General features: G+C 46.9%; 1 protein-coding gene across 1 annotated transcript in view; it reads left to right on the plus strand.

Annotated features, from left to right (window-relative positions):
* FSTL4 (follistatin like 4) overlaps nucleotides 1–26476 on the plus strand; it is a 395833-nt gene extending 369357 nt beyond the window's left edge. Inside the window, exons 8-15 of the mRNA XM_080923298.1 lie at nucleotides 5209–5370; nucleotides 5707–5841; nucleotides 7071–7097; nucleotides 8435–8553; nucleotides 10532–10678; nucleotides 17602–17709; nucleotides 24256–24365; nucleotides 25770–26476. Coding sequence (XP_080779424.1) covers nucleotides 5209–5370; nucleotides 5707–5841; nucleotides 7071–7097; nucleotides 8435–8553; nucleotides 10532–10678; nucleotides 17602–17709; nucleotides 24256–24365; nucleotides 25770–26472 — 1511 coding nt within the window. The 3' untranslated portion in view covers nucleotides 26473–26476. The remainder of the gene's footprint in view (nucleotides 1–5208; nucleotides 5371–5706; nucleotides 5842–7070; nucleotides 7098–8434; nucleotides 8554–10531; nucleotides 10679–17601; nucleotides 17710–24255; nucleotides 24366–25769) is intronic.
* Nucleotides 26477–27430: the final 954 nt, after the last annotated feature.

Genomic DNA, 27430 nt, shown 5'->3' on the forward strand with positions numbered 1-27430 from the left:
AGGACAAGAGAAGAGCTTGGTGAGCTACTACACTCAGAGGTCTGAGGCAAACTGTGGAGGAAGGGACACTAGATGCCGGGTAACATGTCCCCTCTTCAGTTCTTCTCAGGTTCCTCTCAAGGAGACTTGTCATGTCCTTAAGGAGACCTCCAGATCGGTAGAGGCCGTGTGTGTGTGTGTGTGTGTGTGTGTGTGTGTGTGTGTGTGTGTGCGCGCGCGCGCGCGCATGTATGTACATGTGTGTGCATACATGTGTGTAAGGGTGTATATTGTGTGCATGCATATGTGTGTTTGGGTGTGTGTGTGTGTGTGTCCCTACACTACCCCCGAACCCCCACCCCTGCCTATGAAGAGTTTAGTGCCTTGAATTTAGGCATGTATTTTATTGAGTGACTCATCCTACACCCTTGACTTTCAGTCAGGTGTCTTTCTGTTCTAGGACACTATCACACATTTCAGTTTCAATTTAGTCCCAAATTGGCCTGAGAAAATTCCCATCTTAGAGCAGTGCACACAGGCACTGGGAGGTGGAGACAGGGAACGGGGTGAGCATTGTGCGTGATCAGATAGATGTTACCTGCTCAAGTGTGAAAACTGCTTATGAAGTCTACAGCACATGACTGTCAGAGATGAGAGCAGAGGCCAAGGCCAGTCTCCAGGGCTGGCACTGGCCACTGTGGGAACCAGTCCCATTCCCTGGATGAACTTGGCACCCATAGACAGGTTGAGCTCTCCTGTGGGAGGAGGGAGACTAAAGCCGAAGGAGCTCTGCTCCCCAGGGCTCCCCCTGGGAGTGACCATCACACCTACCGCTCCTTCGGTCTCCTTTCCCACACAGAAAGTTCCACCACCCAAGGGACTGAGACTCATACTGCTGTGTGCATCATACCTGATACCCACTGGTCTTTCATAGGTGTCAGCTGTCCGATATTGAATTGGCAGAGCCTTGTAAAGTCAATCGAGATCTTTAGTCAGGTGCTAGGCTCAGAGAAGAGGATCCCCCCCCACACACACACACTCAGTATTGCAATTGCTTCGTGATGTCTTGGTTTAGGAAAATGACAAGGACAGTTCTCAGTTTCCTCAGCCGTGCACTGATATTTTTTCCCCTTTCTAGATAAACTCAGCATTATTTTTGTCAAGCCCCAACAGATCCATTTTAATTGGAATTAGATACAGTCTGTGGGTTAATTTGTCAGATCTTGTTTGTGACAATGGAAAATCTTCCTAATCAATGGCTTCCCTCTCATTATTACCTTTACTTATGCTGTCACTAAGATTTTACAGTTCTCATCACTTGGGTCCAGGCTGTTGTCTGGTCTATTCTGATGTATAAATAAGCTGTTAACTTTGGGTGTTTGGTCCTAGCTCTGATTGTCGTGTGATCTTAACCATCTTTGTTTTGCTTTAAGGCCTGGAATACAGCTACAAAAATATATGGCTTTTCTCTGTTATATGGTTGCAATCTTAAATGTCCCTCCGGAGTCTAGAGAGGTGGCGCAGCAGTTAAAAGGACTTGCCTCAGGTCAAGGTTCTAGAACCCAGGGCAGGTGGTTCACAACCTCATGTAAATCTAATTCCAAGGGGATCTGACGCCCCCTTCTGGTGTCTGACGGTATAGCATGTGCATGGTACACATACCTATAGACCTTTAAAGGAATATTAATTTAAATCTCTCTATTTTTAAATGTTCCCCATGAGTGTTTTGAAACTTTGGTCCTCAGTTTGGGGTGTTATTTTGGAGGCTGGAGAATACTTAGGAGATGAAGCTTGGGTAGTGGATCTGAAGTCAACACTCACTTAAACCAACTACATTCTCTGCTTGTCTGGCTGGTCACAATATGAAGAGCCTCAGTTACACCAGAGAGAGAGCTTCTCCTGTTGCCATGGTGAACTGAGAGTCCAGTTGTTTCTGCTGGGTGTTTGGTCTCAGGGATAAATATGACATCAACCTCCAATGTCTACCCCATTCATATCTTACCTTCCTTGGCCACACCCCTGGAGCATCAGAGTTAACATGGCTTCCTGTACTTTCTCCTTCTTCATTTTCCTGAAAGGGATGATGTTGGTCCTTTTTTTATGGACATATTCTTTGTTGTAGGAAGACAATATCATTTTGTTCCTATTTTACTGGGGCTCCCATAGTCACACACCAAGAAAAGGGATTTAGGTCTTTTTCAAAGTCTCTTTTCGTGTCTAGTAAGAAAATCAAATGATTTCTTTCTGGCTACCTTTGACATTGGATTCATTGTAGATATCCTAATAGACACTGAAACATACTCAGAGTCTGCTGTTATGTTTTATGTGTGCCTGCATGTTTGTATATGTGCATGGGTGTGCACATCCCTCAGCACATGTGTAGAGGTCAGAGGACAACCTTGGGGTGTTGTTCCTTACACTCCACCTTGCCTTCTTGTTCACTGATGCTGCCCCCATGAGCATCTGGTGATTATTCTGTCCCCACCTCCCAGCTTGCCTTGGGATTATAGGTATATGCTACTGAGTCTAGCGTTCTACATGGATCCTTGGGACCTGAACCCAGGTCCTCACACTGGCATAGCAAATACATTGTCCACTGAGCCATCTCTCTAACCCAGTGTGTTCTTGAAATGCCTGCTAGGCATTAGCAACTGTATTTGTGATCCTGGTTTACATAGGACTGTGATGCTTTGGATAAAGTCAGCACCCATAGGCACGGGTATTTCATTACCTGGTTCTGGTTGGTGGAACTGTTTGGGAAGAATAAGGAAGGTGGCTTTGTTGGAAGTATATGTCACTGGGGGTGAGCTTTGAGAGTTCAAAAGCCCATGCCAGGTCCAGTTAGCTCTCTCCCCTCTACTTCCAACTTCTGTATAAAATATAAGCTCTAAACTCCTCCTCCAAGCCCACACCTGTCTGCCTTGCTGCTGTGCTCCCCACCATGACCATAGACTCAACCACATGCCAGCAATAGAAAAGTAACTAAGCCAAGGACCAAGTGAGACAGTCACAACTTACTCATTCACACATACACACACACACACACACACACACACACACACACACACATTCATATATGTAAGCCAGCTCTATAGCCCCAAAGGTTCCTTTTAAATGATCCATTTCATTGGAAGCTTTGTTTTTATTACCCATAACTTAATACAGCATTCTCACACTCTTAAGGCCCTTTGTGTTCTTTTTCTCTTGTTTTCAGTTGATCAAACTTGCTATTCTTACAGCTAGGCAGCTCCAAGATTTACTCATCGTTCTCTTGGCTTTCCAGTTGAGTACCATTCCATTTCTGTCTCTGTTGATTATTCTACTTCCTGTAGAATGGATAGATCTTGCCAGAGCCCAAGCTCACTAATGTCTAGGTCCTGGCAGTCCTCAGCTGGAACCCTGGTTTGTTCTAGAACTTTCTCCAACCACCCATCAGCCTCAGTGCTCTGGACCTCTGTAGCCTCCTTACTCAAGTCCTGTGCCTCTTGGACCCCATTTCTCCTTCTGCCCAATGTAACGTGTGAGGAAGGTTCATCCTTTCCTATGTAAACCAAGTGGGTCAAAGAAAATTTTCCATCTGTGTTCTTAAAAGCAATTCCTGCCCACATCTCAACTGGTCCCACTCACCTCCTCCATCCTTAATGGTTGATCTGGAACAGAATCATCCTGGATGCTGCTATAGCCTGGAACTCGATCCCCAGAACTATGAGCAAAGAGAACCGGGGGAAAGATGGCAGAGACATCTTGCTCTTGGGATTCCCCAAGCTGAGTTTGGAGTTTCCCTTCTTCCCTCCCAGAGGTCATCAGGGCAAGCCTTAAAACTTGAGCTGAGGGGCTGGAGAAATGGCTCAGTGGTCAAGAGCACTGACTGCTCTTCCAGAGGTCCCGAGTTCAATCCCTAGCAACCACATGGTGGCTCACAACCATCTGTAATGGGATCTGATGCCCTCTTCTGGTGTGTCTGAAGACAGCAACGGTGTACTCACATAAAATAAATAAATCTCTCTCTTTTTTTTAAGTATTAAGCAATCCCAACTTAAAAAAACAAAACAAAACCTCAGCTGCATTGTTAAGAAGCGTGTCTTTGACAACAGCATATCCACTGCTCCTGATGACTCGAGTCTCTCTTCTGTCCTCTGTCCACTGAGCATGGACCACCAGAGTGCTGCCTTACTCAGACTCCATCGTCGGTGCCATTGGCTCCTCCTACATAAGTATCACATGCCCCCTGCTAGCCCAGAGAAGACTCTCATCTCAAATACCAGGATCCCTCCTTGTAATAGACAAAGAAACTTCCAGATAGTGCTAAAAAACATAGTTATCTACTTCAAGAGGCGTCCATCCCCCTACAAAAAAAAAAAAAAAAAAAAGTGTGATTCATTTAAAACTCATTTGTTTACATACACTCTCAAGTCCTGTTTTACAGTATATAGAGTAAAATTCATTAATAAACATGAGCCCTCGTGAATGTGAGCAATGGTGATGTCTTTATTTTTCAGGGACGGGGCGGGGGGGACAACTCCCCTCCGAAATCTCCACTTCTCCATGGCCTACCCTTATAAGGGGCAGTGCACTGTGGAATGTGCCAGAGTCTCGCCTACCTGTGTTCATCTAGCTAGTCCAGGTCATACGCCCAGGTTGAAACTAAACCACCAGGGACCAGAGCTGAGTCATTCCCCAGCCAAGGACACATCCTTCTTCCAGTAGGTTCCAGAGCTTAGGGAGTGAAGGAATAAAAATGACCCACTGGAAAATCGATGGGCTTCCCCAGAGCTGTGATGTAATTAGCAGCCCTACCAGTCAGTGCCCATAAGTGCTTCGTGAAGCATTTCCTGAAAGAAATTAAGACCCTGTCCAATGGCTTTCCGATAACAGGAATAATACATCTGAATTTCATTCATTCGGAGATTTATTCCCAACACTGGTTCCTCTTTCCATCCTGCAACTGAACGGTGTTAAAGATTTGGATGTCTTTCTGATCATATTTAGAACAAGGGTGGAAGGCATGAATTACAAGGTACAACCCTGGCTGTGTTTATTACTAGTAATTCGTTTTACAGCCGTTTTCCTCTGTGCATGGGCTGTCAAAGATGATCTCTGTAAACTGGTTCTGGGGCCTCCGGAGTCACCTCTGGGGTTCACCCTCTGGATCAAGGATCTCGGGGTTTGACTACAGGCCCAAGGCCAGGTGTGGATTTGTTCTTACCGAGACTGCTTCTCACCCCACAGTGCCACCAGTCATCCGTGTCTATCCAGAGACCCAGGCACAAGAACCTGGAGTGGCGGCCAGCCTTCGATGCCATGCTGAGGGCATTCCCCTGCCCAGAATCATTTGGCTGAAAAACGGCATGGACGTCTCAACCCAGATGTCCAAACAGCTCTCCCTCTTGGGTAAGAATTGCATGTGAAATCCCAGGACAGGAAGTGAGAGGCAAGATCATGGCTGAGTCTGGCACATTAAGAGGAAACAGGGATTCCCCTGTTAACACGGGTATACACAGGTTTCATAGGCATCTGAGAGGCCATTTGCCAGATTCCAGGTCACCTGTTTTAGCATTGTCACCCTATTGTGGGTTCAGTCCTAAGAATGTTGGCTGCCTTCAGCCACACCCAGTGACTGTGTTTTTAGCTCAAGGCTCTTCAGAGATCCTGAGAGGATGGTGGGAAGGGCACATGAAAGGGTGCACCCCCTGAGAGCGCCCCACCTGTACACTCTCCCCTCTGCAGCCAACGGAAGTGAACTCCACATCAGCAGTGTTCGCTATGAAGACACTGGGGCGTACACCTGCATTGCCAAGAATGAAGTGGGTGTGGATGAAGATATCTCCTCCCTGTTCATTGAGGACTCGGCTAGGAAGACATGTGAGTGCCCCATCAGCCCTGAGGTCCTCACTAAGCTGTATGGGTGTGTTAGGGGGACAAGGGGAATGCACTAACTCTCCAGGGCCAGTCATGAACTGGGAGCCTCTAACGGCTGGGATAAACCTATTTCCTCGACACACAAAGCTTCTCAAACAACCTACACAGTCTCTGATCAGGACACACAGGCCAGGACTACAAAGAAGCCCAAATGCCCAGCTCTGCTCTGCCTCCTATGTGATGTATGACTGGAAACTCAGTCACAAAAGCCTTTGTGCGCCGGATGCTCCAGGGGGCCTAAAAGCTCACAGGTGCAGACAGCTGTCCCCTCTGTGGTTACACTTCCTTTATCTGAAATGCCAGAAACGAACCCTTTGCAAGCCCTAAATAACTTTAAGGTTTTTTTTTTTAATGTGTACCCGTGTGTGACACTTCACACACAGGCCAGAGGAGAGGGTCAGATCTCTTGAAGCTGGAGTTACGGGTGGCTATGAGCCGCCTGTTATGGAATGCTGGGAATCAAACTCTGGTCCTCTGGAAAAGCAGCACATGCTCTTAACTAGTAGGACATTTCTCCTGCCCCTTAAATAACCTTTTCACCATGGCTTGTTATAATTATTCTATTGTATTCATGGCATATGTGTATACACAGAAACAAGCATGAATGGTGTGGGGGAGGGGAGGCTACCTGATGGATGTACAATGGGAGTAGAGCAGTCTCTCCTCTAGGAATCATCACCCTCCTCATGGGCTAAGCATCCTTTCCCTGTAACCACTGCCTCCCCCGGTAGTCCTGCAGGTAGAGTCGCAGCATGAATACCAGCCAGTCCCTCTCTCTCGGTCAGACTCCAAGCTTCGATCACTGAATGAGAGAATGTTCTGAACTGAAAATTGGCTTTCCAGGAAGGCTCTAGATCAGGGAGGGAGGCTCCTCATTCATTGCTGCTCACAGAATTAGGGAGGCTGCTGGAATCCTAGGACTCGGTTTTAAAGATTTATTTAGGAAAAAAAAAAAAAAACATTCTGAGACCTAAAAGTTCCCACATGGGTCCAGCACTATGGACTGATATTGTTGCTGGACCAGTGAGTGATCCAGGTTTGTCAAGTGACAAGTGGATTCTAGAATGTTCCTTAATGGAATGAATGACAGCAGTGAAGGTTTGACATTGTCCTTTTTTCTCTTTCTCTCCCGACTATCATGTTGCTGACCTCCAAATGCTTGGCTGCTCCAGTGGCAAACATCCTGTGGCGGGAAGAAGGTACTGAGTGTGACTGTGCCACGCCTGTAATCACGTGTTCTCGTTTCCCGGGCTCTCCTTAGCCACCAGCTTTGCAGAGCCTATGTATCAAGGCAAGAGGGGACTCACAGTCAAACTCGTGTGGCACACACATGCACAGACTCAGCTTAGTCTCCTGAGCTGTGGGCACTGAGCCTGACACAGTGAGGGACATGTGAGGGACAGAGGTCCACAGCAGGGCTGCTGGCTGTAACCCTTACTGCCTTCTCTTATCCCCAGGGTTGGTACCTCAACTGCCAAGGACACTCAGATCGTGCCCTGTATGTTTTAAGCAGTGGTTTGCTGTTAAGCCTCTGCATGCTGTCAGGGTACTGCAGAGGGACTCAGGTTTATATAGCAGAGACTTGTAAGGGAACACAAGTCTACCGCGGTTGCTGTGTACTGTAGGGACCAAAGGCACACCGAAGCCACCTTAGACCATAGGGCTGGTAGGTGCTGCTTTCGGGGTAAACGATGAAACACTGAACAAACCCCATCTCACCTCAGCAGCTAAACGCTTGCCCTTCTCTGCTGATACTCAAATCCTAGAGAGGCCAGAATACAGAAGCCAAGAGGAAGGGACCACAAGCCCTGGGGCAATCTCAAATCTTAATAGAGATGAGGCCAGACAGCAGCAGCAAAGGAAGCCGGGAGCCCTTTGGAGCCAGGTAGCAGAAGCTAGATTTCAACAGAGCTTTGTAGAGGGCAGATCAGAAGGCTGTGTCTCCTGTGTGTTGAATGAGTATTGACTCTCACTTTCCCGGTACTGACTGAGCACCATACTGCACTCAGCTGGAAGCGTAGCTGCATCTACAAACCCTGTGTGGGCTCCATTAAGATGTCAATCTTGTGTTGGCTTTTCTGGTGACTGGCTTTCAAAGAAGCCCAGGGAGGCTGTGGCCAGAGTGGCTGTTTCAGCCCAAGGTTTGTAAGGTGGATCATTCACAACAGAGGTGATTTGGGATGGTGCCTCAGAGACCGAGATTGCTGGGGTCTGCAAGAGGCATATAGCGAGCCCCATATGATTCTCCAAGGGACAACTAGAATTGGCCATTGAGAGCAATTCTAAGTGCTCCCTCCAGCCCAGGCATCTTTGAGGGACTGGGTTCTAGTAGCAGTAGCAGGGACCTGCTGCCTAAGCAAGATACATAGGGTTCTGCAGAGCTGGCGACAGGTTATGTGGATTCCAAGCCTTGGGAATTGACTGTCTACCCCTCCTTACCAGGAAAGTACATCACACCCCTACTGTGCTGCTGGGTGTGTGTGGCCCCACCACACAAGAAAGAAGTTCATGACGATGCTCTGTTCACTCCTCCCAGGCCTCAGCGTGGGAAACATGTTCTATGTCTTCTCCGACGATGGCATCGTTGTCATCCACCCTGTGGACTGTGAAGTCCAGAGACGCTTGAAACCTACAGAGAAGATCTTCATGAGTTATGTGAGTCTGGCCGAGGCAACTTGTGTATTATGCCTGGTCAAAATCCAGAGGTCACGCTCCACATGTGCGTATGTGTGTGTGAGTCTGGGTTCCTTCGGTTCTGGTCATTATGTGTGGGTGTGGTTCTGGGCTAAGGAAGGAGGAGCATGAGACAGGGAATTCCAGTTCTCCATCTAGCACTGTGAGGACCGTGGTGCTCTCTGTGCTCTGGGCTACTTGCCGCCCCACCCTACTTGCCCTTGGGGGTTGGAGGTGAGGTGGCAAGGACTATGGGAGCCCTAAGTAGCATCTGAGTGGGGCTGTAAGCTCCTTTAATACCCTCCACCTGCACCCCACTGATCCCCAGGAAGCATCTCTTCTAAACAGCTGCTTCATATTGGCTGGCAACGTCTGCACCAGCAATCCTTGGTCTCTCAGGTCGTCCTTAACTAGGTCCTCCTGCACGAGATGCCTTTGCGGCTCTGTGGCCGCTGGTGTTTACATAGAGGTGGCCCCTGCTACACCAGGGTACGCTGGGCTCCTGGCCTCCAGAATTTCAGAGTCAAATGATAGAGACTGCAGGGTGAGCGGACAGTATCTGCACAGGTATTCTTGTGGTGACCCTTTGGATGGACACACATGAATGAATGCCCAGAGTTAGAGAGGTGCTACAAATGGGACAAGTATCAAGTGACAGGTGACAAGGAGGGGGCAGCAAAAGAGATAACCACTGGGGAAGGCTCAGGGCACCCTCGCTGCTCCCACTGTCCTGGGTTCCTACTCTGTTCTCTGCAGTTCTCTCAGGCTGCTGTCCCCAGGCAGTTGTACTCTGACCCTGTTAGGCATGCGGTCATGGTCCTGTTCGCCGGGACCCCGTAGCATCCCATAATGCCAAGTAGCAAAGGCAGTGAAGAGAAAGAGTCCAACCATGGGAAGCAGAGCACATGGCCCATGCTGGATGATCAAGTTTGAGGCACCTATGGAAGAACCAAACAGGGGCTGAAGGCGTGTTTCTGAGCTGAACACAGAGATCTAGGCACCATCTGGTTATGAGTGTTGGCAAAAGCTGAAGCGTGAACACAGGCATGACACTGACTGAGATGGACGGTCCAACAGAGGCCTGAGCTGTCAAACACTCGGGGGCAGGCTGGCCAAGAGAAGCCAGAGGACAGGGTGAGGACAGGGCAGTGGGCAAATGCAGGAGAATATGCATCACAGAAGACAGAGAAAACAATGTTTCTCTCTTCCAAAAAAATAAATAAAAAGTCCTCAAGGAAGGTGGGGGAGGAAAGCCGTGAGCTCCCACTTTTGTGTAGAATGAGCAAGACTGGAGAAAAAGAACTGGAAGTTGGTATTGGATACACACATTTAAAGTGCAAGAGAGGAGTGCACACAAACAACTTGACTAAAGCTAGACCCTTGGTAACTTGCTGTCCTTGCACGCCTGAGTTAGAGATGCTTGAGTCTACCTTAAAAGGAGGCATGTCTGGAGATGCCCAGTGATTACGAGCACATGTTGCTCTAGCAGGGAGCCCAGGTTCAGGTCCCAGCACCCACATGGTTCCCAACCATCAGAAAGTCTAGTTCCAAGTGATCAGATGCCCTCCACCCCCCTCCAGAGGCATCGGGCACGCATGTGGTATACATGCAAACATACAAGCAAATCTTTTTTAAAAGCACGTGTTTATAATTCCAGTCCGGGGAGTGTGGGTGGGGACAGAGGCAGGCAGACTGTGGCATTCGTTGGCCAACTGGCCTAACCTACTTGGTGAACTCTAGGCCACTGAAAAGTCCTGTCTCAAAAATAGTATTAGAAAAATAATAAGGCAGGCAGAAGTGGGGTAATGACATAGCTTCTGCATGCATGCTGTTGTATGTGTGAATCCCAAGGAGTCTGAGAAGAGAAAAAAGGGATCCAAGAGGGCCAATGGCTAGAGAGAGCCCAGGGCTGCTGGGGTGGGGTAAGAGAAGAGGTATATGACTGGCTGTCTCCTTCCAGGAAGAAATCTGTCCTCGTGTGGAAGATGCTCCCCAGCCATGCCAATGGGCCTCTGCAGTCAATGTCAGGAACCGATACATCTACGTGGCCCAGCCAGCACTGAACAGAGTCCTTGTGGTCGACATTCAAGCCCAGAAGGTCTTACAGGTAATAGCTCTGGGAAGGAGTGGAAAAGATTTGAAATCCTAGGGCCACGCCTGCTTTGTGCATACTCCCCAGCCAAGAAGAGCTTAGCCAAGGGAGAGACTTCTGTGCAGGTGCCTATCAGGTATATATTACCGTGTGCCCAGCACATAATCCACGTTCAAAATCCAGCCTTGAGTGAGTGCACCCAAGGCTCCAGCACAGACTCTATTCAGGGAGGCAGAGCATAAAGCAAGAGTTTCGGGGTGCTGTAAGGAGCAAGAGCCGTGGAAAGCCAGGGTTAATGTACCCAAGGCACTGTAAGACTCCTTCAAATTGACTCTCACTCTAGAGCTGAACAGAAGTCTCCTAAGACACCAAAGGTGGAAGCACATATATTGATTAGGGGAAGAGGTGCAGGCAGTGAGTTTAGGGATAAACAGGAGCCGGCCCCGGAGGCCCTTGGAGGCCAGTAAGACTGTAGAGTAAAATCAGGGTGAAAGAGAAAGCTACCCAAAGGTTTCTGCGCATCCATTAACACAGCTGCAGCCTTACAAACAGCAAGGAAGATAGAGCAGGAATGAGGTGGAACTTGTCTCACAAGATGGTGGCAGCATCAGAGGACCGTGATGAGAAATTCGTGGATTCGTTATATTTTTAGTTGTGAACATGAGCATCACATCCTGTGTAGCTGGACAGGCAGTTGTGAGCCACCTGGTACAGGTACTGGGAACCTAGCTTTGGTCTTTGGGAAAAGCTGCAGCAAGCGCTCTTAACCACTGAGCCATCTATCCGGCTCTCTGAAGTCTGCTTCTGGCTGGTTGAATATAAGGTTTGAGGGGAAAAGAAAAGGATCGCATGGTTCACTTCTTAGTTAGCTTGAGCAGAGAATGGTTATCTTGTCTATAATCAATGACAGGTTAAATTATGGCCCCAAAGACATTCTATGCCAGAAAACTCAATGTTACTTTATAGAGCAAAAGGGAGGCATAGGTATGGCTAAGGATTTTTCAAGTCAGGAGATCCTGGGAGATCCAGGTGGCCCCCGGCTGCAGTCACACATATTCTTGTGAGGGAGACGCAGAGGATAATTTGACCACAAATGAAATCAGGGGTGTGAGGACTGAAGCAAGATGCAACAACTCAAGACTGAGCATAGAGCACCGTGCGGTTGAGAAAGGGATTAAATTTGAAACGCTGTCAGACATTTAGATAGACATGTCAAGTAAACAGGTCTGAAGTGAAAGGAAAGATCGAGGCTGGAGCTGTCAAAGGGAAGTGTCAGCACCCCCTAGCCTGACTAAATCCCGAAAACTGGCCGAGATATCCCAGGGTATGCAGACAGACAAAAGGGAAAGGATGGAGGCCCGAGGCTCTCCCACATTTAAAGATCAAGAAGCAGAGAGGCAGACAGCCAAGAAAGACATCTGATGAGGCATGGGCTGAGAGGTAGGAAGAAAGGCCAGGCAGGTGGTACTACAACGAGAGGAGTCATCTTGAGAACTGGGCCCTGGATTTCTTTTATCTTACTGGCATTGTAGACCACCTTAGTTATAATCACTAGGATGACAATGATCAAGGCCACACCGGGGAAGGGTACTCAAGTCAGAATGACAGGGGGGAGTGTGTGGTGGAGATATAGTGACTGTATAAACCAGGTCTCAATGCAAAATTACTCAAACAGTGATGAGGAAGGGGCTGTCAAAGAAACATTTGCAAAGAAATGTTATCCCAGGTGATGTATTCAAATGCTAATGGCAACAGCGGTTTCCACACTCCTCCTGGTCTTCATCAAAGTCGGTGGGCTCCCGTGCACACAGGTGGGGATGTCAGCCGAAGCCAACAGAATGTTCCTCCACCCACCGGGTGCAACTAAGTCACACAGGGGGCATTAGATTACCTTTTTGGATTTTTTTTCCACTGAAAAAAAGAGAAGGTTACCACCAGGTGAAAGCTAAGCGTGAGATCAGATTGAGCAGGCACACGTGAAGGGAAACTGGACAGTAGTGATTGCTTACTGAAGGGCTGGGACGAAAAACAACCTGCAGCCAATGTGCCTCGTTGTCTCTGTCCTGGCCCTGGAAAGCTTGGGCGTAAAGAACAATTGGTATTGTGGAAGCCATGGCTTTTCCTGGTACATGAAACAGGTTCAGTTTATCTTTTTGTAACTGATTTCTGTGATCAGAGAAAGCACTGGATAATTTTCATCTTTTGAAGTATATGCTAAAGCTTATTTTAAAGCCAAACTCATGATGAAGTTTGATAAACGTTTCATGTTTACTCTACAAGAACATGTATTCTGGTATTAGATGTGCTGTTTAATGAGTGTCGGTTACATCAAGTTGATTCATTGTGCCGTTCAGATCTCCTTTCTTAGTCTATCGACTCTGCTGTGGAATTATCTACCTCTCAAAATTATATTATTTTTACCTTAAGATTAAAGTCCCTTCCTAGAAAAAAGACTCTTTTTTTCTTATAAAACATCCCTTTTTATCTCTGGTAATGCTGGTGAACCTGCTTTTTAATAGTGCTGGTAAGAACTAACTCATATTTTAATTAGCGTTCTCATGCCACAATTTTTCCATCCCTTAACCTTTCCATTCCTTATATTTAAGATGTTCTTTCATAACATTTAGGTTTTATCTAGTTTAATTAGCCTCTTAAAATATTTGGTCCATTCATATTTAGTATAATTGAATAGTTGAGTGTTTCTACAACTTCACCTTTTATTTAGCCTATTTCGTGTTGCTTTTTTCCTCAATTTTGTTTGCTTTTAGCTTTTAATATTTGTGTTCTATTTTTCTCCATTATTTATTGAAGATATACTTGTGTCATTATCATTTTAGTAACTACAACACACATCTGTATACTAATACTATCACATGTAAATCGTTTGCTTCTATCTTGGCTTCCTTTCTTGCTAGTGTGCTAAAAATACCTGACAAAAGTACTTGGGGGAGAAAGGGTGTGATTCTAGATTGCAATCCGTTGCTGCAAGGAAATCAAGTAGGAAACGGCAGTCACATTACGCTTATAGTTAAGAGCAGAGAGCAATGAATTAGTAAATGCACCTGGTGCTTAGCTTACTTTCTCCACTCTTAAACAGTCCAGAATCCCCTGCCTGGAGAATGGTGCTACCAGCAGTGGGCGGGGCTTCCCACCTCAGTTAATGTAGTCAAGATAATTCAATATTGACAAGCCCGGCTGCCCATCTCCCTGATGATTCTAAGTTATGCCAAATATAAAGTTCAACACTAGCCATCACACTTCACTTCTTCAATAGTCACTAACTCCTTTAACTTTCTTCCTGCCTTTTATGTTATTTAGTAAAATACAAAATAATATTTATATCCAGGCAATAACTGATATTTACCCTTATATTTATCTTCTTCATCCTCTTTGTTACTAAGTTATCTCACTTCATAAGCCTTGAACTCACAATCCTCCTGCCTCGGCCTCCCAAGTAGAGTCATTTTTTTATTAGCTCTTTTAGTGTTGCCGGAAACAGATCTCAGTTTTGTTGGAAGTGAAAATATTCAGTCTTTATCTCTGAATAACTCTAGATGACAATTATTTTCCCTTCAGCCTTATCAGATTCCATCTTTTCCTTACTTTGTGGCTGTGCCAGCTGTACCTTCCCTGCCTCCTCCTCTTTGTTTAGCATTTTAACTGCAATGTAAGGTTTCGGAGGCGCTTGAGTTTTCGTATTGAACATTTATTAGAAAAATTCCCAGCAATTATGTCTTTAAATACTCTGCTTCCTGGTGCTCAACTCTTAGGACCACCCATCCCTGCCCAACCCCCACCCCCTCTTTCATTGTATTAGAGTGTCTCCTCCTGTTTCAATTCTGTATGTCCTGCAGTATGTCCTTCAGTCTACTAATCCTGCCTTCTCCCGCATCTAATACGGGCTTGCCTGATTATTATTATTGTTATTATTATTATCAGATGATTCATTTTACCTTCAAACTCTCTATTTAATTCCCAACTTTATATAAATTCTCATTGTCTTCTTGTGGCCCTTCCTGTCATGATTTTGAATAGTAAAAAAAAATGATATCTGCCTCTTGAAATGCCTAGTGTTTATTTTAATCCAAACATCCTACATGTTTTTAAGTTGTAAAGTCTTTAAAAGAGCTGTCATGCATCAGAAAGATTTGCCCTTCCCTCCGCTAGGCAGGAAGGGTAGCAAGTTGATCATTTTAAGATTTTTCGAAGGCCAGGTCTGCTCTGCCCATCCCCTAATCCTGAGGCTTTTTACTCAGCCTCTTTTCTCCTGACCGACTTCAGTGCCTCAGCACAGTGAGACTATAGAAAATCCCATTCTGAATTTAATCAACTTTTGGGCTTAGCTCTTCAGCTCCCTCTTTCACGGCACTGAGTAGAAGCCTGAAATCCCACAAGAAGGGATTGAGTAGACAGGGAAGACAATGGCTACTGTCTAAGTGCCAAGGAAATTTCGCAGTGAAGAGGGCAGATTAAACAGGACGTGGTGGAGAGGAGGAACACGGGAGAAGGATCTTTATAAAGATTAAGAAATGAACGTCCTCAGACGGTAGATTTGCCATGGGATGGAAGGCTCCAGGTGGTGCATAGCAGTTTCGGGTGCCAAAGCCTATGGTAATTTGGTATTAGTTCCTTGTCTTTTTGCTATGACCAAATACCTGACCAGAAGCAACTGAAGAGGTGTATCTCCTGGCTGATTCCAAAACCAATCCAGATGAAAGCGAACACTGACCACCACCATAGTGAAAGCAGTAACCGGGTAGTGGGAAGACAGGCCAGCCTTGCAGACGGCCGCATCAGTCTTGAGAAGTATTTAGAGCATCTCCTTGGGACTTCAGTGGGTAGGAGGTATCAATTAGAGCAAGAAGGTAAGGGAGACTTTAATGAGAGTGGGGAAGGAAGAAAGAAAACGTTCCAGCAGGGTGTTGAGTGAGCCAAATTACAAGTTCGATTCTGCACATTAAGGTGAGGTCCTTGACAGCTTATTAGAATTTGCTACCAGTGATGAGGCCAATGGAGATGCTCCGAGACAGAACAACTCTTGTCAGGAAGAAGTGAAGAAGGATGTGGAAAAACCAGGAGGTCAAATGGCGAATTTCTAAAAGAGAATGCTGAGCACAGAAAGTCCTATAATGCTAAGAAGAAGGTCATGAAGTAGCCACTGAATCTCTGAGGCAGTACAGGACTCCTCACCGGAGTCATGGAAGTCATGGAAGAAGTGGGGGTGGGGCTCCACAGAGAGCTCTTTAGCAAAATTTGGCCCGATATGGACAGAGATGAACATTTTTTTTAATTCTTACCTGACTAGAAAGAAATTTCAGAAATCATGTTTATGAGGCATGGGTTATGGTGACCAAAGGAGTGGAGGGAAGACACTGAGCCCATGGAGAAAGCGGGGCTTTGGGAGCATGTGGTGGATAATTTTATGTCATCTGAGAGGCAGGAACCTCAATTGAGAAAATGTCCCATAAAATTCTCCGTAGGCAAGCCTAGAGGGGAAGCATTTTCTTGATTAGTGACCAATAGGGAAGGGCCCAGCCCATTGTGGGTGGGACCACCCCTGGGATGGTGGTCCTGGGTTCTATATTAAAGAAAAAACAAAAAACAGGATGAGCAAGCCAAAGGAAGCAAGCCAGTAAATAACACCCCTCCATGGCCTCTGCATCAGCTCCTGCCTCCAGGTTCCTGTCCTGCTTGACTTCCTGTCCTGACTTCCTCCAAAGATGAGCTGTGATGTGGGAGCATAAACTAAATAAACTCTTTCCTCCCCACGATGCTTTGGTGGGGGTGTTTCCTCACAGCAATAGTCACCCTAAGCCAAGGCTCATCCATATGGGTGTGAAGGCATCAAACTTGATGGCCAAATGGACAGAAAGATGGTGAGGACCTGAGTAAGCATCCTCACTGAGCGTGGGGGTTTTGAGGAAAGCTGGGGGTCCATAGCCCCAGAGCATGGTCACCAAGCTACAGTAATAACATACAGCTACACTGCGGAGCCAGAGAGATGGCTCAGCAGTAAGAGTGCTTGCTGCTCCTGCATCGGAGCCGAGCTTGGTTCCCACCACCCACGCTAGGTGGCTCAACCATCTGCAGGTCCAGGGAGTGCAAAGCCTTTTCACACCTCCTCCACACCTGTATCCATATGCAATATACACAGAATTTTTAATTTAAACAAAACTCTACACTATAAAAAAGGAGGAAATAGCATTCTTGTGGTGGGACCTTGGAGACACTGTTGCCTTGCTTGTAGCAGACTTTCAGATGCTTCAGTTCAAAAAGTGGGTGTGTGCCTGCTGGTGCTGTAGTCTGAGTGTGCGCCTGCTGGTGCTGTAGTCTGAGTGTGCGCCTGCTGGTGCTGTAGTCTGAGTGTGTGCCTGCTGGTGCTGTAGTCTGAGTGTGTGCCTGCTGGTGCTGTAGTCTGAGTGTGCGCCTGCTGGTGCTGTAATCCAAATCCAAAGCCTTCAACTGATGTGTGTGTGACAGAGTAGAACAGAGGTAAGAGGTGGGTAGCAATGGGTGGTCTCAAAATCTACCTCAGGGTAGAAGTACCAACTCACCAGAACCCAAGTAGATGCTGAGGGTCCAAGAGGCCCCCAAGACTTCTAGGAAGAATAAAAAGAGAGCCCTGGAGCTGGTTCTTGAGTGGAATTCATAAAACCTCTATGTTTATTCTTCATCTCTGTTGGATCTAAAGTACTTTAGGTAAAATAAGAAAAAGAAAGTAAGTGCTTCAAAGAGACAACTCACTGTGTCTTTTTGTCCTCTGAGGACAACGGCCAATGAGAAATTTTCTACACTGGGTTTCCAATCAGTATTGTTAGCAAGGGTTCAAGGCCAACTTCCTAACTCCCCTGGTGAGATAACCACATACACAAAGGTCCATACCATCTTGATGTGATGTAACCTCAGCAATGACCAACTTGTCACTGTTTCTTTTCAAGTCCATAGGCGTGGACCCTCTGCCAGCCAAGCTGTCCTATGACAAGTCACATGACCAAGTGTGGGTCCTGAGCTGGGGGGACATGCACAAGTCCCAACCAAGCCTACAGGTAGGTTGAGCATGTTAAAGCTGATATTCAGCCTATACAGGATTCTGTTGCTGTAAAGTGATTGTTTCATGCTTCTCTGGGTGGCTATCTATCCAAATTATTTCTTGAGAAGAAATCAGGAAACAGTGTTAGAAAGGTTTACTTGTGATCTAAGAATAAACTCTCAGTTGAAAAACTTGTCTATAGCAGATTGGCCCATAGGCATGCCATTGGATAAGTAGTCTTGATTGTTAAGTAGGAGGATCTAGACTACTATGAGAGGCACCATCCCCTATACAAGCAGTTCTGGGTTGTATAAGAAAGTTAGCTAAGCTTGAACCTATACCCAAGCCAGAAAGTAGTGATCTCCAAGGTTCATGCTTGGGTTTTGGCCCTGACTTCTTCAAAGATGGACTGTGACTTGGAAATGTGAGCTGAATAATAAATTCTTTCCTCCTCTAAATTGCTTTTAGGCAGAGTGTTTAATCTCATCAACAGAAGAAAACTAAAATTAGCTTCCAAGCAATACTCCCATTAGGCAATTCTCAGGGTATCTTCAACCAGGACTACAATGGAAAACAAAGTAAAATGATCAAATTCTAATTTTATGACAACTTAGTTCCTACCTAGCCCCACAACTCTCCTGAGTTGATAATTCTTGGGGCCAAACAGGATGAGCCTCTGGAGTCTAGACAGTGAAAAGGAAGATAAGATTTCCTTCTTCTTGGACTACACAAACCATCTAAAGTATAGTGTTGAATGTAATAAATGTGGGCTCTTTCCATTTGTTTTCTATTGCTGTAACAAAAGACCTGAAGTTGTGTGATTTATAAAGGAAAAGATCAATTTTCCCTCATGGTTTTATCTAAGACCAAGAGGCTCTCTCTAGTCAGCTTCTGGTGAAAGATTATAGGCAGGAGTGCTACAGCCCCTCATGTAGGAAACATTAAAAAAGTGAAGTAGGTGTATGTAGAAGGGGTACAGGTGCCGGCAAGTGAGGAGAAACAGGCATGAGGTTCCCCTTATAAAAATCGATTCTTGTGAGGACTCACCCATCCTATAAGGACTACATAAATCCCTTCAGGAGAATAGAGATTCATGAATGGAGCTGAAGAAGGTCCCACCAGCTTTCAACACTCCAACAATGAAATTCTATAAGTCATGTGCCAACATGAGTTTGGTGGAAACACACTCTATTGAAACTCTTATTCGAGCCAATGAACAGGAGCAGCCTTCCATATGCATGAAAGCACAGAGAAAGTACTTGGGCTTACTGCTCACAACGTGCTAGGGCACAAACAGTTAAATGATTTGCCCATGACTGTGGCCCCAGTCTGCATGGCTTTGAAGCCCCTACACTATGCCCAGCATCCTGAGAAGAGGCTGGGCCCTGGTGGTCTGTGGAAATCCTTCCTACACCAGATAGAGAACCTCAACACTACCTGGCATTAGGTGTGCCTGGCCCCGCATCTTTCTCCACAGAGATCCACTAACCCCTATGGGGGCTGGGGAGGGAGTCAGAAGATTGTCTCCTCTTTGGTTCTCCTGAAAAGCAATACACAGAACCATGTGGGCTGCTAGGGTTGAACGGTCTCTTGGAACCAACAGAAGTAGCTGGAGACAACTTGGCCTTCTTCCCCTCCCAGCCATTGCTAGGCCAGAGGGGGAAACACAAGGCCCAGGTCCAGTAAATCTGACAATCAAACAAAAGAGCTTATCGAAGGACCTCGGAGCCAAAACAAAGACCACTAAGAAAAGAAAATTAATTTAGAGAGCTGGGGGGTGGGGGAGACAACTGTATTACCCACTTTCTCTGTAACAAACACCCTTTGAATCTCAGTCTTGATGGTAGACCATCACAGCCCAGAGGGCACCACAGTAGGAATACCTCCCAGAGGAGGCAGAGTGGAACCAGGATGCAGCCAGGGTACCAGAAACAAGGTCAGGCTGAATGTTTCAAGGCCCTCCCTTCCTCTAGCAACCCACTTCCTCCAGAGATACATCACCTCTCAACACAGCACCATCAGCTGGAGACCAAGTGTTCAAACCAATAAGCGTGTGGAGGGCATTGCACAACCAAAGCACACCAGGAACAGATTTCCTGAGAATGCGTCTAAGTATGAAATTCAGAGAGGGGCTACCGGAAAATTGTTCTTATTTCAACTACATAGCATACGCCGCCATTTCTGATTTCCCACGGATGGAATCCAGGGCTTTTTGCATGCCAGATAAACAGACAGTCTCATCCCCAGCATGTCCTTACCTTTAAAAAAAGGCTGAAGCTGGAGAGATGGCTCAGCAGGTAAGAGCAGGCTGCTCTTCCAGGGGGCCTAACTTTCATTCTCAGTGTCCACGTGGGACACACACATGGAACACATGAATAAGACTGGCTTTCCAGTTTAAAAACCACGGTGATTTAGAGAAGAAAAGTGCATTTCTGTGAAGCAACCCGAAAGAAAACCTTCTCAAAGGGATGTTCTGTGAAGAGCTAGGGATGTAGAATAGGTTCCCTTAACATTCCAAGAGAGAAAGGTCACAGTTGGAATAGGAGCAAACATTAAGTGTGCTAGGTGTGGTGTTTCCTATAATCCCAGGACTTGGGAAGCTGAGGCGGGATGAGGCCTGTTAGGACAACCAAGGTAACAGACTATCTGAAGAAAAAGAATCCAATTTGGAATATAATTGCTGAGTTAAAGAATTGGAATCGTGTAGATTCAAAGAGATCTAGGGCTGGAGAGAGGGCTCAGAGAATAAGAGTGTTTACCATACAGGCCTAAATGCCCATGGTTCAAATACCCAGGAGCTGGGTAGACACGGAAGGAGAGAACTGACTCCACAAAGTTGTCCTCTGGCTCCCACACATGGGGCGGTCTCTGCCAACTCCAGCCCAAGGTGATGAGAAGTAATATATCTCTTGGTGATTTGGAGTAGAATTCTGGAACTCCAAGAAAGAGAACTCTAACAAGGGAAGTCTTAGGGCTGGAAAAACAAATCCCCATAAAGACAGACAATCAGGTTGACCCTAGACATCAGACTTCCTGCCTGTACCAGTTACCTAAAGACCCACAGGAATTCTCAAGTTTCAGTCTCCTCAGAGACCCCATACACAGTTTTAAAAAGGTGTGTGTGTGTGTGTGTGTGTGTGTGTGTGTGTGTGTAAGAGTTCTGTTTCTTGGAGGTCCAGAATGTGGGGACAGCAAGATGACCAAGTGAGAAAAGACAAGACACTGGTCACAAAAGACCAACCACTAAAGCCCAACCCTAAAACTCATGGTAGAAGGATTAAAAACTGACCCCCAAAGTTATCCTCTGACCCCCCACATTCACTCCTACATGCATGCGCATTGGGCTCCAGGTCCATTGGAGGTACAGTCCCAAAAATAAGTAAAGATGAGCACAGAGCTAAAGAATTACTCAGTGGTTAAGAGCACCAGCTGCTCTTGCAGAAGACCCTGATCCTGTACCCAGCACCCACATAGTGGCTCACAACAAGCCTTAAGTCCAGTTCCAGGGGATCTGACATCCTCTTTTGACCTCTGCAGGCACTGGGCATGCACGTGGTGCACATTTATACGGGCAGGCAAATGCTTACAGCACATAAAACAGATATCTAAAATATATTTTAATTTTTAGGGGTGGGTGGAACAACACTCAAGGTTGTCCTCTGGCCAGCCTAAGCACATGCATGTATTTATGAGTTAAAGTGGTTGGAATGTGACTCCATGCCGGACCACGTTCCTATGTGTGGGTACTAAATTCAGTGTCCATTACCAGAAGGGGGAGAAAAGACATGAAAGAAATACAGTGGGAGAAATAAAAGGAGAGACCTTGAGGCTTGAAACAGTGGTAACAGTTGATCAAAGGGATGCTCATGAGAGGGATGCGTACCGGGTGAGGTGCCTTCAAGTTTAAAAGCTGTGGACAGTAGGAAAGACTTTCATGATGATGAATAGCTGTGTGCCCAACAATGTAGCTAAATGTGTAAAGCAGTGATTAAATGTAATACAGCTTGATCAAAGATGGGCCTAAATTGTACATAGCACAGAAAGAAAATAACATGAGAAAAATCCATCAACACAGACAAGGAGCTGAACTTAATATATAGGAAACAGTTCCGCTAGCAGAATTCTTTTACATGCATAGAAATACAAAAATATTTTATCATTAATCTAAGGAATATGTCAAAGGCTTTGTAAAATTAGATGTTCCCGGCGGTGATATATGATAATCAGAAGGTAAGCCCAGTCCTGGAGAGAGGGCTTAGCATTTAAGAGTCCTTGCCACTGTTACAGGGCAACTGAGTTTGGCTCCCAGTATCTACATCTGGGAGCTCATGACCACCCACAGTCTGAACTCTAGGAGATCTGATGCCCTCTTCTAGCACCCCTGACACACATACACAATTTTTGAAAGTAACCTCATAACAAAATGTTCCTAGAAACAGTGGAAAAGCTATCCATGGCCTCACACACTTAGGAACCCGAAACTCTGGATACTAAGATAGAAAGATTGGGAGTTCAAGACCAGCCCGGAATATATAGTAAGACCCCTGGACCCCCATATCCAACACACAGGCAATGAAAGAGGCTACAAGTGTGGGCAAAGAGCATGATGTTAATATTTGTAAAGCATCTGAAGCATCATCCCACCATTTCTTCTAAATATTCACTTTTCGGGGACTGGTTAATTTTTCCCTGGCTATGTGGAGATGGACCCATTCGTGAAGCTCACTCCTTTACTTAAGGGATCATCACCAATTCCCCCGTGTCCTTACCCCAGGCCCAGCATTTTGTCACCTCTAGCCTGGCCCTCCCACCCATCTAAGAGAGATGCTTGGCATTCTTGTCCCCTCCCTTCCATCCGGGTCACTTGTACTACAGCGTTATCACTCTCTTTCCCGAGCTGGGCCCACAGAACAGGACGTCTTCAGAATTACCTTCGTAGAGTCTGTGGGCTCAGCTATATGCTCAGACACAAGACCAGGGCAAGTAGAACCTCAGGGCTCAGGAAAATAACGTTGACCTGCCACACAGTGTCAATGGCTCGTGGTGCTGTGGCAAGTGACACTGACCGGTGACAGCCTGTAATTTCCCATCTCTGTTATAAGCTGAAATGACAGCCCTGGTATCAAGCAGTGATCACACGCTGCCTTGGAATCCTCAGCCTCGTTTCCCCGGAGTCTCTCTAAGATCCCATTTCTAATCCTTGTGTTTTCTAAATGCCCAGTTCTATGAGCCCGTTCTCCCGTGGACTTGTCAGGAAAACATCATTCTGCCATTTGTTAAATAGGGAAAAAAAATTACAGGAAAATACATTCCGTGCGACTTCAAAGCCATTCACGGAATAGAAACACAGCATGTAACCTTCTGCCCCTGTATCTTGCCTGTTGACAACCCCCACTCCCAAGGCTAGCATGAAGGACTCCAGCCTCAAGCCTCCCTGAACAGACAAGCCAGCTGCTGTTTGTTTGGTCAGGAAAGTGAAAGCCAGACAGCAGGCCCTCTCCTAAAAGGCAGAAGTGTTCAGTGCTACAAGCTGGGTTCTCAGCAGACCCAACCAGAGACTACCGCCCTGTCCTGTAGGCTGCCACAGGGATACGGAAACCTGGGTCCTTTCTGCTACTGCCATGGCCTCAATATGAGCGTGAAAAATGTTTCCTCTTCCTGGTAAGAGTGGAGGGGCTGCTTCCTGTCCCTACTGCCCTTGAGCTAAAGTTGCGTGTGAGCTGGCTGAGCCACGCTGCACTGTAGATCTGCCTCTCTCTGGGCAGTGACCTGGAACCTACAAAATCAATGAGCATGTACAGAAGGCAGGGCCTAAGTTAGCCCCTAGCCAAGTGGCTACACACGTGGTGCCCCATTTTGATTTATCTTGTCTAATCTCTCCTACCTTGTAGCTCTTTCTGAAGCTAAACTTGTCCTGACTCAACACAACAGGGACACACGCTGGGGCATGGACCTGTTGGCTTTCTGCCAAGTCTGCACAGCAGAAAGCATTACCTGGGGGGAAAGAGAGAAAGCTGTGCTCCCGTTTGTGCAAAGAATGGGACCAACATAGGGAGCAAATCCTTTTTGCATAGGTAGAGTCACATTGTAAGATGCCATCATGATGTTAGTGACAACCCTGTAGGACACCTGCTTTCTCTCACCAATTCTGGAGTCTCCACATTTTGAGAGCAACATCGGACAGAGATTTCCAGAAAAATGTGCTAATGTACCTAGCATTAAAGAAAATAGATTCCAGATTAGGAAGATGGTTCAGAGTGATTGTCATGCAAGTTTGGGGACCTGAGTTCAATCCCCAGAGCCCACATTAAAATAAAAAAAAGCCAGGCTTAGTGATACACACTTGTAATCTCAGTGCCGAGAATCATTCCCTCGTCCAGGAAAAACAGATGCCTGATCTCCATGTTCCCAAGCAGCACCCACCTGGCTCCTGTCCCTTCCCTGAGACTAGGGCTTACCCAGCATCCATCTCCCCCAGCAGCCTATCTGTGGGGTCTGCAGCCGAACGTGCACACATCCAGATCTCCAGCCCCTTCCTGAAAAGCCCCTCCCTGTGTTACAGGTGATCACAGAAGCCAGCACTGGCCAAGGCCAGCACCTCATCCGAACACCGTTTGCAGGAGTGGACAATTTCTTTATACCTCCAACAAATCTCATCATCAACCATATCAGGTAACTAGTCCGCCACGCCCCTTCAGGCCATGCTCAGCCCCATTCTGCCTGGGAAGTCATGCCCAAGTCAGCACCAGATCCCCTCTTGCCCTCCCACTACTTCCTGTTCTGCCTTTGGATAGAAAACCACTCAGCAGACCCAGAGTTTTAGGGACCAGCCACCGCCCTTCCTTCCTCACTTCAGAGCACCCACAGGCTCTGCAAACTTCCCCCTGTGGTGTCACCAAGACCCCAGAGCTCTTACTGTGTATGCCTCTGTGAAGTGACATCAGGCACTATCTCCAGGAAAAAAATGGTTCATTTTGCATGCTGGTGCCAGGGAGCCAAAGAGAACAATAGGCCCCTAAGTACCTCTTCTCTGCAGAGCCGCAGAGCTGGAATGAGTCCCTACCAGGATGCTGGAGTGGGGCAGGCTCAGGCTCTGGATGCTCCTGAGTGGCTCTTCAGTTCAAGTTTCTTTTAAGAGTACAGTTTTCTCCCTCTGCTTTTTTAAGGATGCTCTAAAGTCAATGCCTGGAGTATTTTGCCTGCTCTGGGGATGCCAGCTTTTTCAGAAGGAAATAATAGAAACAGAGATTTCTCCTATTCTTCAGATGCATTTAGCACTGAAGACCTCTTTCGAAGCAGGGCTCTTGGGAGCAGGATCTCTGGGGAAGTCCAACCTGGAGTCAGACCTTTCCCTATTTGAAGGCAGTCTCCAACAGAATATCAAATAGTTAGATGTGACCAAGTCCCATCTGCTTGAGCTCCCTCTCAGATCAAGTCTTCCCAACTGCCCTGGGAACAGACAGAGATCTCTCGAAAGTCCCTGACACTCAAGCAAGTCCTAGACTCTGTAGGCAAAGGGCACCAGAGCACAACGTGACTTCTGAGGCAAAAGTTGCCCATTGCCCACATCATAGATGGCAGAGGGAAGACCATACCATCCATTCCTCCCCCAACATCAAAGATACAAATAGAAATTCTGTCCTCTTTAGCTGCATCTATGTCTTCAACTTCTGACTTCCCAGTCAGCCCAAGAACAGACTGATTTACAAGACTGTGTCCTTATGACAGCAGGGCAAGAGAGGTATATCTGTCTTTTTCTCCATACTCCCCTGTAAGCCCAGATCCCCATTCCAGCTAACACAAGCTACGGGAGCCATCCAAAGGCATCCCCAGAGAGATGCATTAAGGGCCTTTCCCCCTCCCAACTTCTGAAGGTGAATATGCAAATTCACCAACATTTGACCTCCACTGTATGTAGCTAACTGACTGCTGGAAACAGCCCCTGTTAATGATAGATCTTATCAATAGACCATTAGCGGACTGAAGGGCTGGGATGTTGTCATTTAAAACAAATGACAGATACCTCACCCTTCACAGTGGCCTACTGCTCTCTGACCTGCATCATTCCCCTCTCAGGTTTGGCTTCATCTTCAACAAGACTGACCCTGCCGTCCACAAAGTCGACTTGGAGACTCTGATATTGCTCAAGACAATCAGCCTACAGCACTACGGCTGTATGCCTCAGGCCATGGCACACACCCACCTTGGGGGCTACTTCTTCGTGCAGTGTCAGCAGGACACCCCCACCTCCACTGGGCCACAGCTGCTCATTGACAGTGTCACAGACTCGGTGCTAGGCCCCAACCGTGATGTCACAGGCACCCCCCATGTGTCCCCTGATGGACGCTTTGTAGTCAGTGTCTCCAACAAGGGGCCCTGGCTGTGTGTACAGGAGATCACAGTGCGGGGGGAAATCCAGACCCTATACAATCTAAAAATAAACCCAGGCATCTCCGACTTGGCGTTCCAGCATTCCTTCACGGAAGGTCACCAGTACAATGCCTATGCCACTCTGGACAAGGAGCCAGACCTGCTGTTCCTGGAGCTGTCCACTGGGAAGATGGGCAGGCTGAAGAACTTAGAGGAGCCACCCAGAGGGCCAGCCCCACCTTGGGGTGGACCCAGAAGAGTCCTGAGAGACAGCGGGCTCTTTGGACAGTACCTCCTCACACCAGCTCAAGAGTCACTGTTCCTAGTCAATGGGAGACAAAATGCCCTAAGGTGCGAGGTGTCAGGCATAAAAGGTGCGGCCACGGTGGTGTGGGTCGGGGAGGTATGAAAGGGTCCGGTAAAGAACCACCCTCGTCCTGACACTGCAGCCCCAACCAGGCACGCTGTACATTTTCACAAACAAAACAAAAAAAAAGACAAAAAAAAAAACAAAAACAAAAAACAAAAACAAAAACAAACCCAAGCCAAACCCTGTACTTCGCTTTGTGGTTCAACACTGGTCTCCTTGCAAGCTCCCTAGTATAAAGTATGCGCTGCAACCAAGATTTGGGGGGTTTTCATCCAGAAGTATGATTCAATACCGTGAGCTATGATGAGAACACGTGCTGCTGTGTGCGGGACAATCATCTCTGTGCCCGGCTGCACACCACGTTGCCTGGTGACCACGTTGCCTGGTGACACCGCAGAACTGGGATACTGCTGACAAGGCTGACACTTTGTCAGTTGCCTTCACATAATCATAATCCTAACCTGCTAACCCCAGCCAGTCTGTGCCCTGCAGGAGTGGCCTGGCAGCAGGCTGTCCCTCTCAGTGGGCTAACCTTCTACCCTGCTGAAGACCTCACTTGCACCATTGAAGATGTTTGCCTGCTTTCCCAGCTGAATGCTACATCCACGAGGGAGAGCCTCTGAGACTTACTACACCTTGGGGGCGATGGGAAAATCACTCCCTTTATTTTGGAATTTTTTGATTAAAACTAGTTTTTCTTTAATAATCTCAGATACTAGGAGGCAGATAGATGCTCTCCAAGGTTCTGATATATTCTTCCCTGCCTTAGGCCAAGTCTCTGAGGGGAAAGGGTTCCAAACTTACATGCCATGTGCAAAAGGGGAAAAAAAGATATCCAAGAAATAGTAGCTCTCCACACCATTATGTTGGCCAAGTACAGCCCATACTACCATGGTAAATCTCTATGCTGGGACCTCAAGAGATGAAGCCGAGCCTGTGTGTCTGCTTTTCACCATAGGAAGGCGTTAAGGAACCCTAACATACCAGCAGAAGTCCA

The sequence above is a fragment of the Micromys minutus genome (genome assembly GCF_963924665.1).
Source record: "Micromys minutus genome assembly, chromosome: 10".
In the NCBI taxonomy this organism is placed as follows: domain Eukaryota; kingdom Metazoa; phylum Chordata; class Mammalia; order Rodentia; family Muridae; genus Micromys; species Micromys minutus.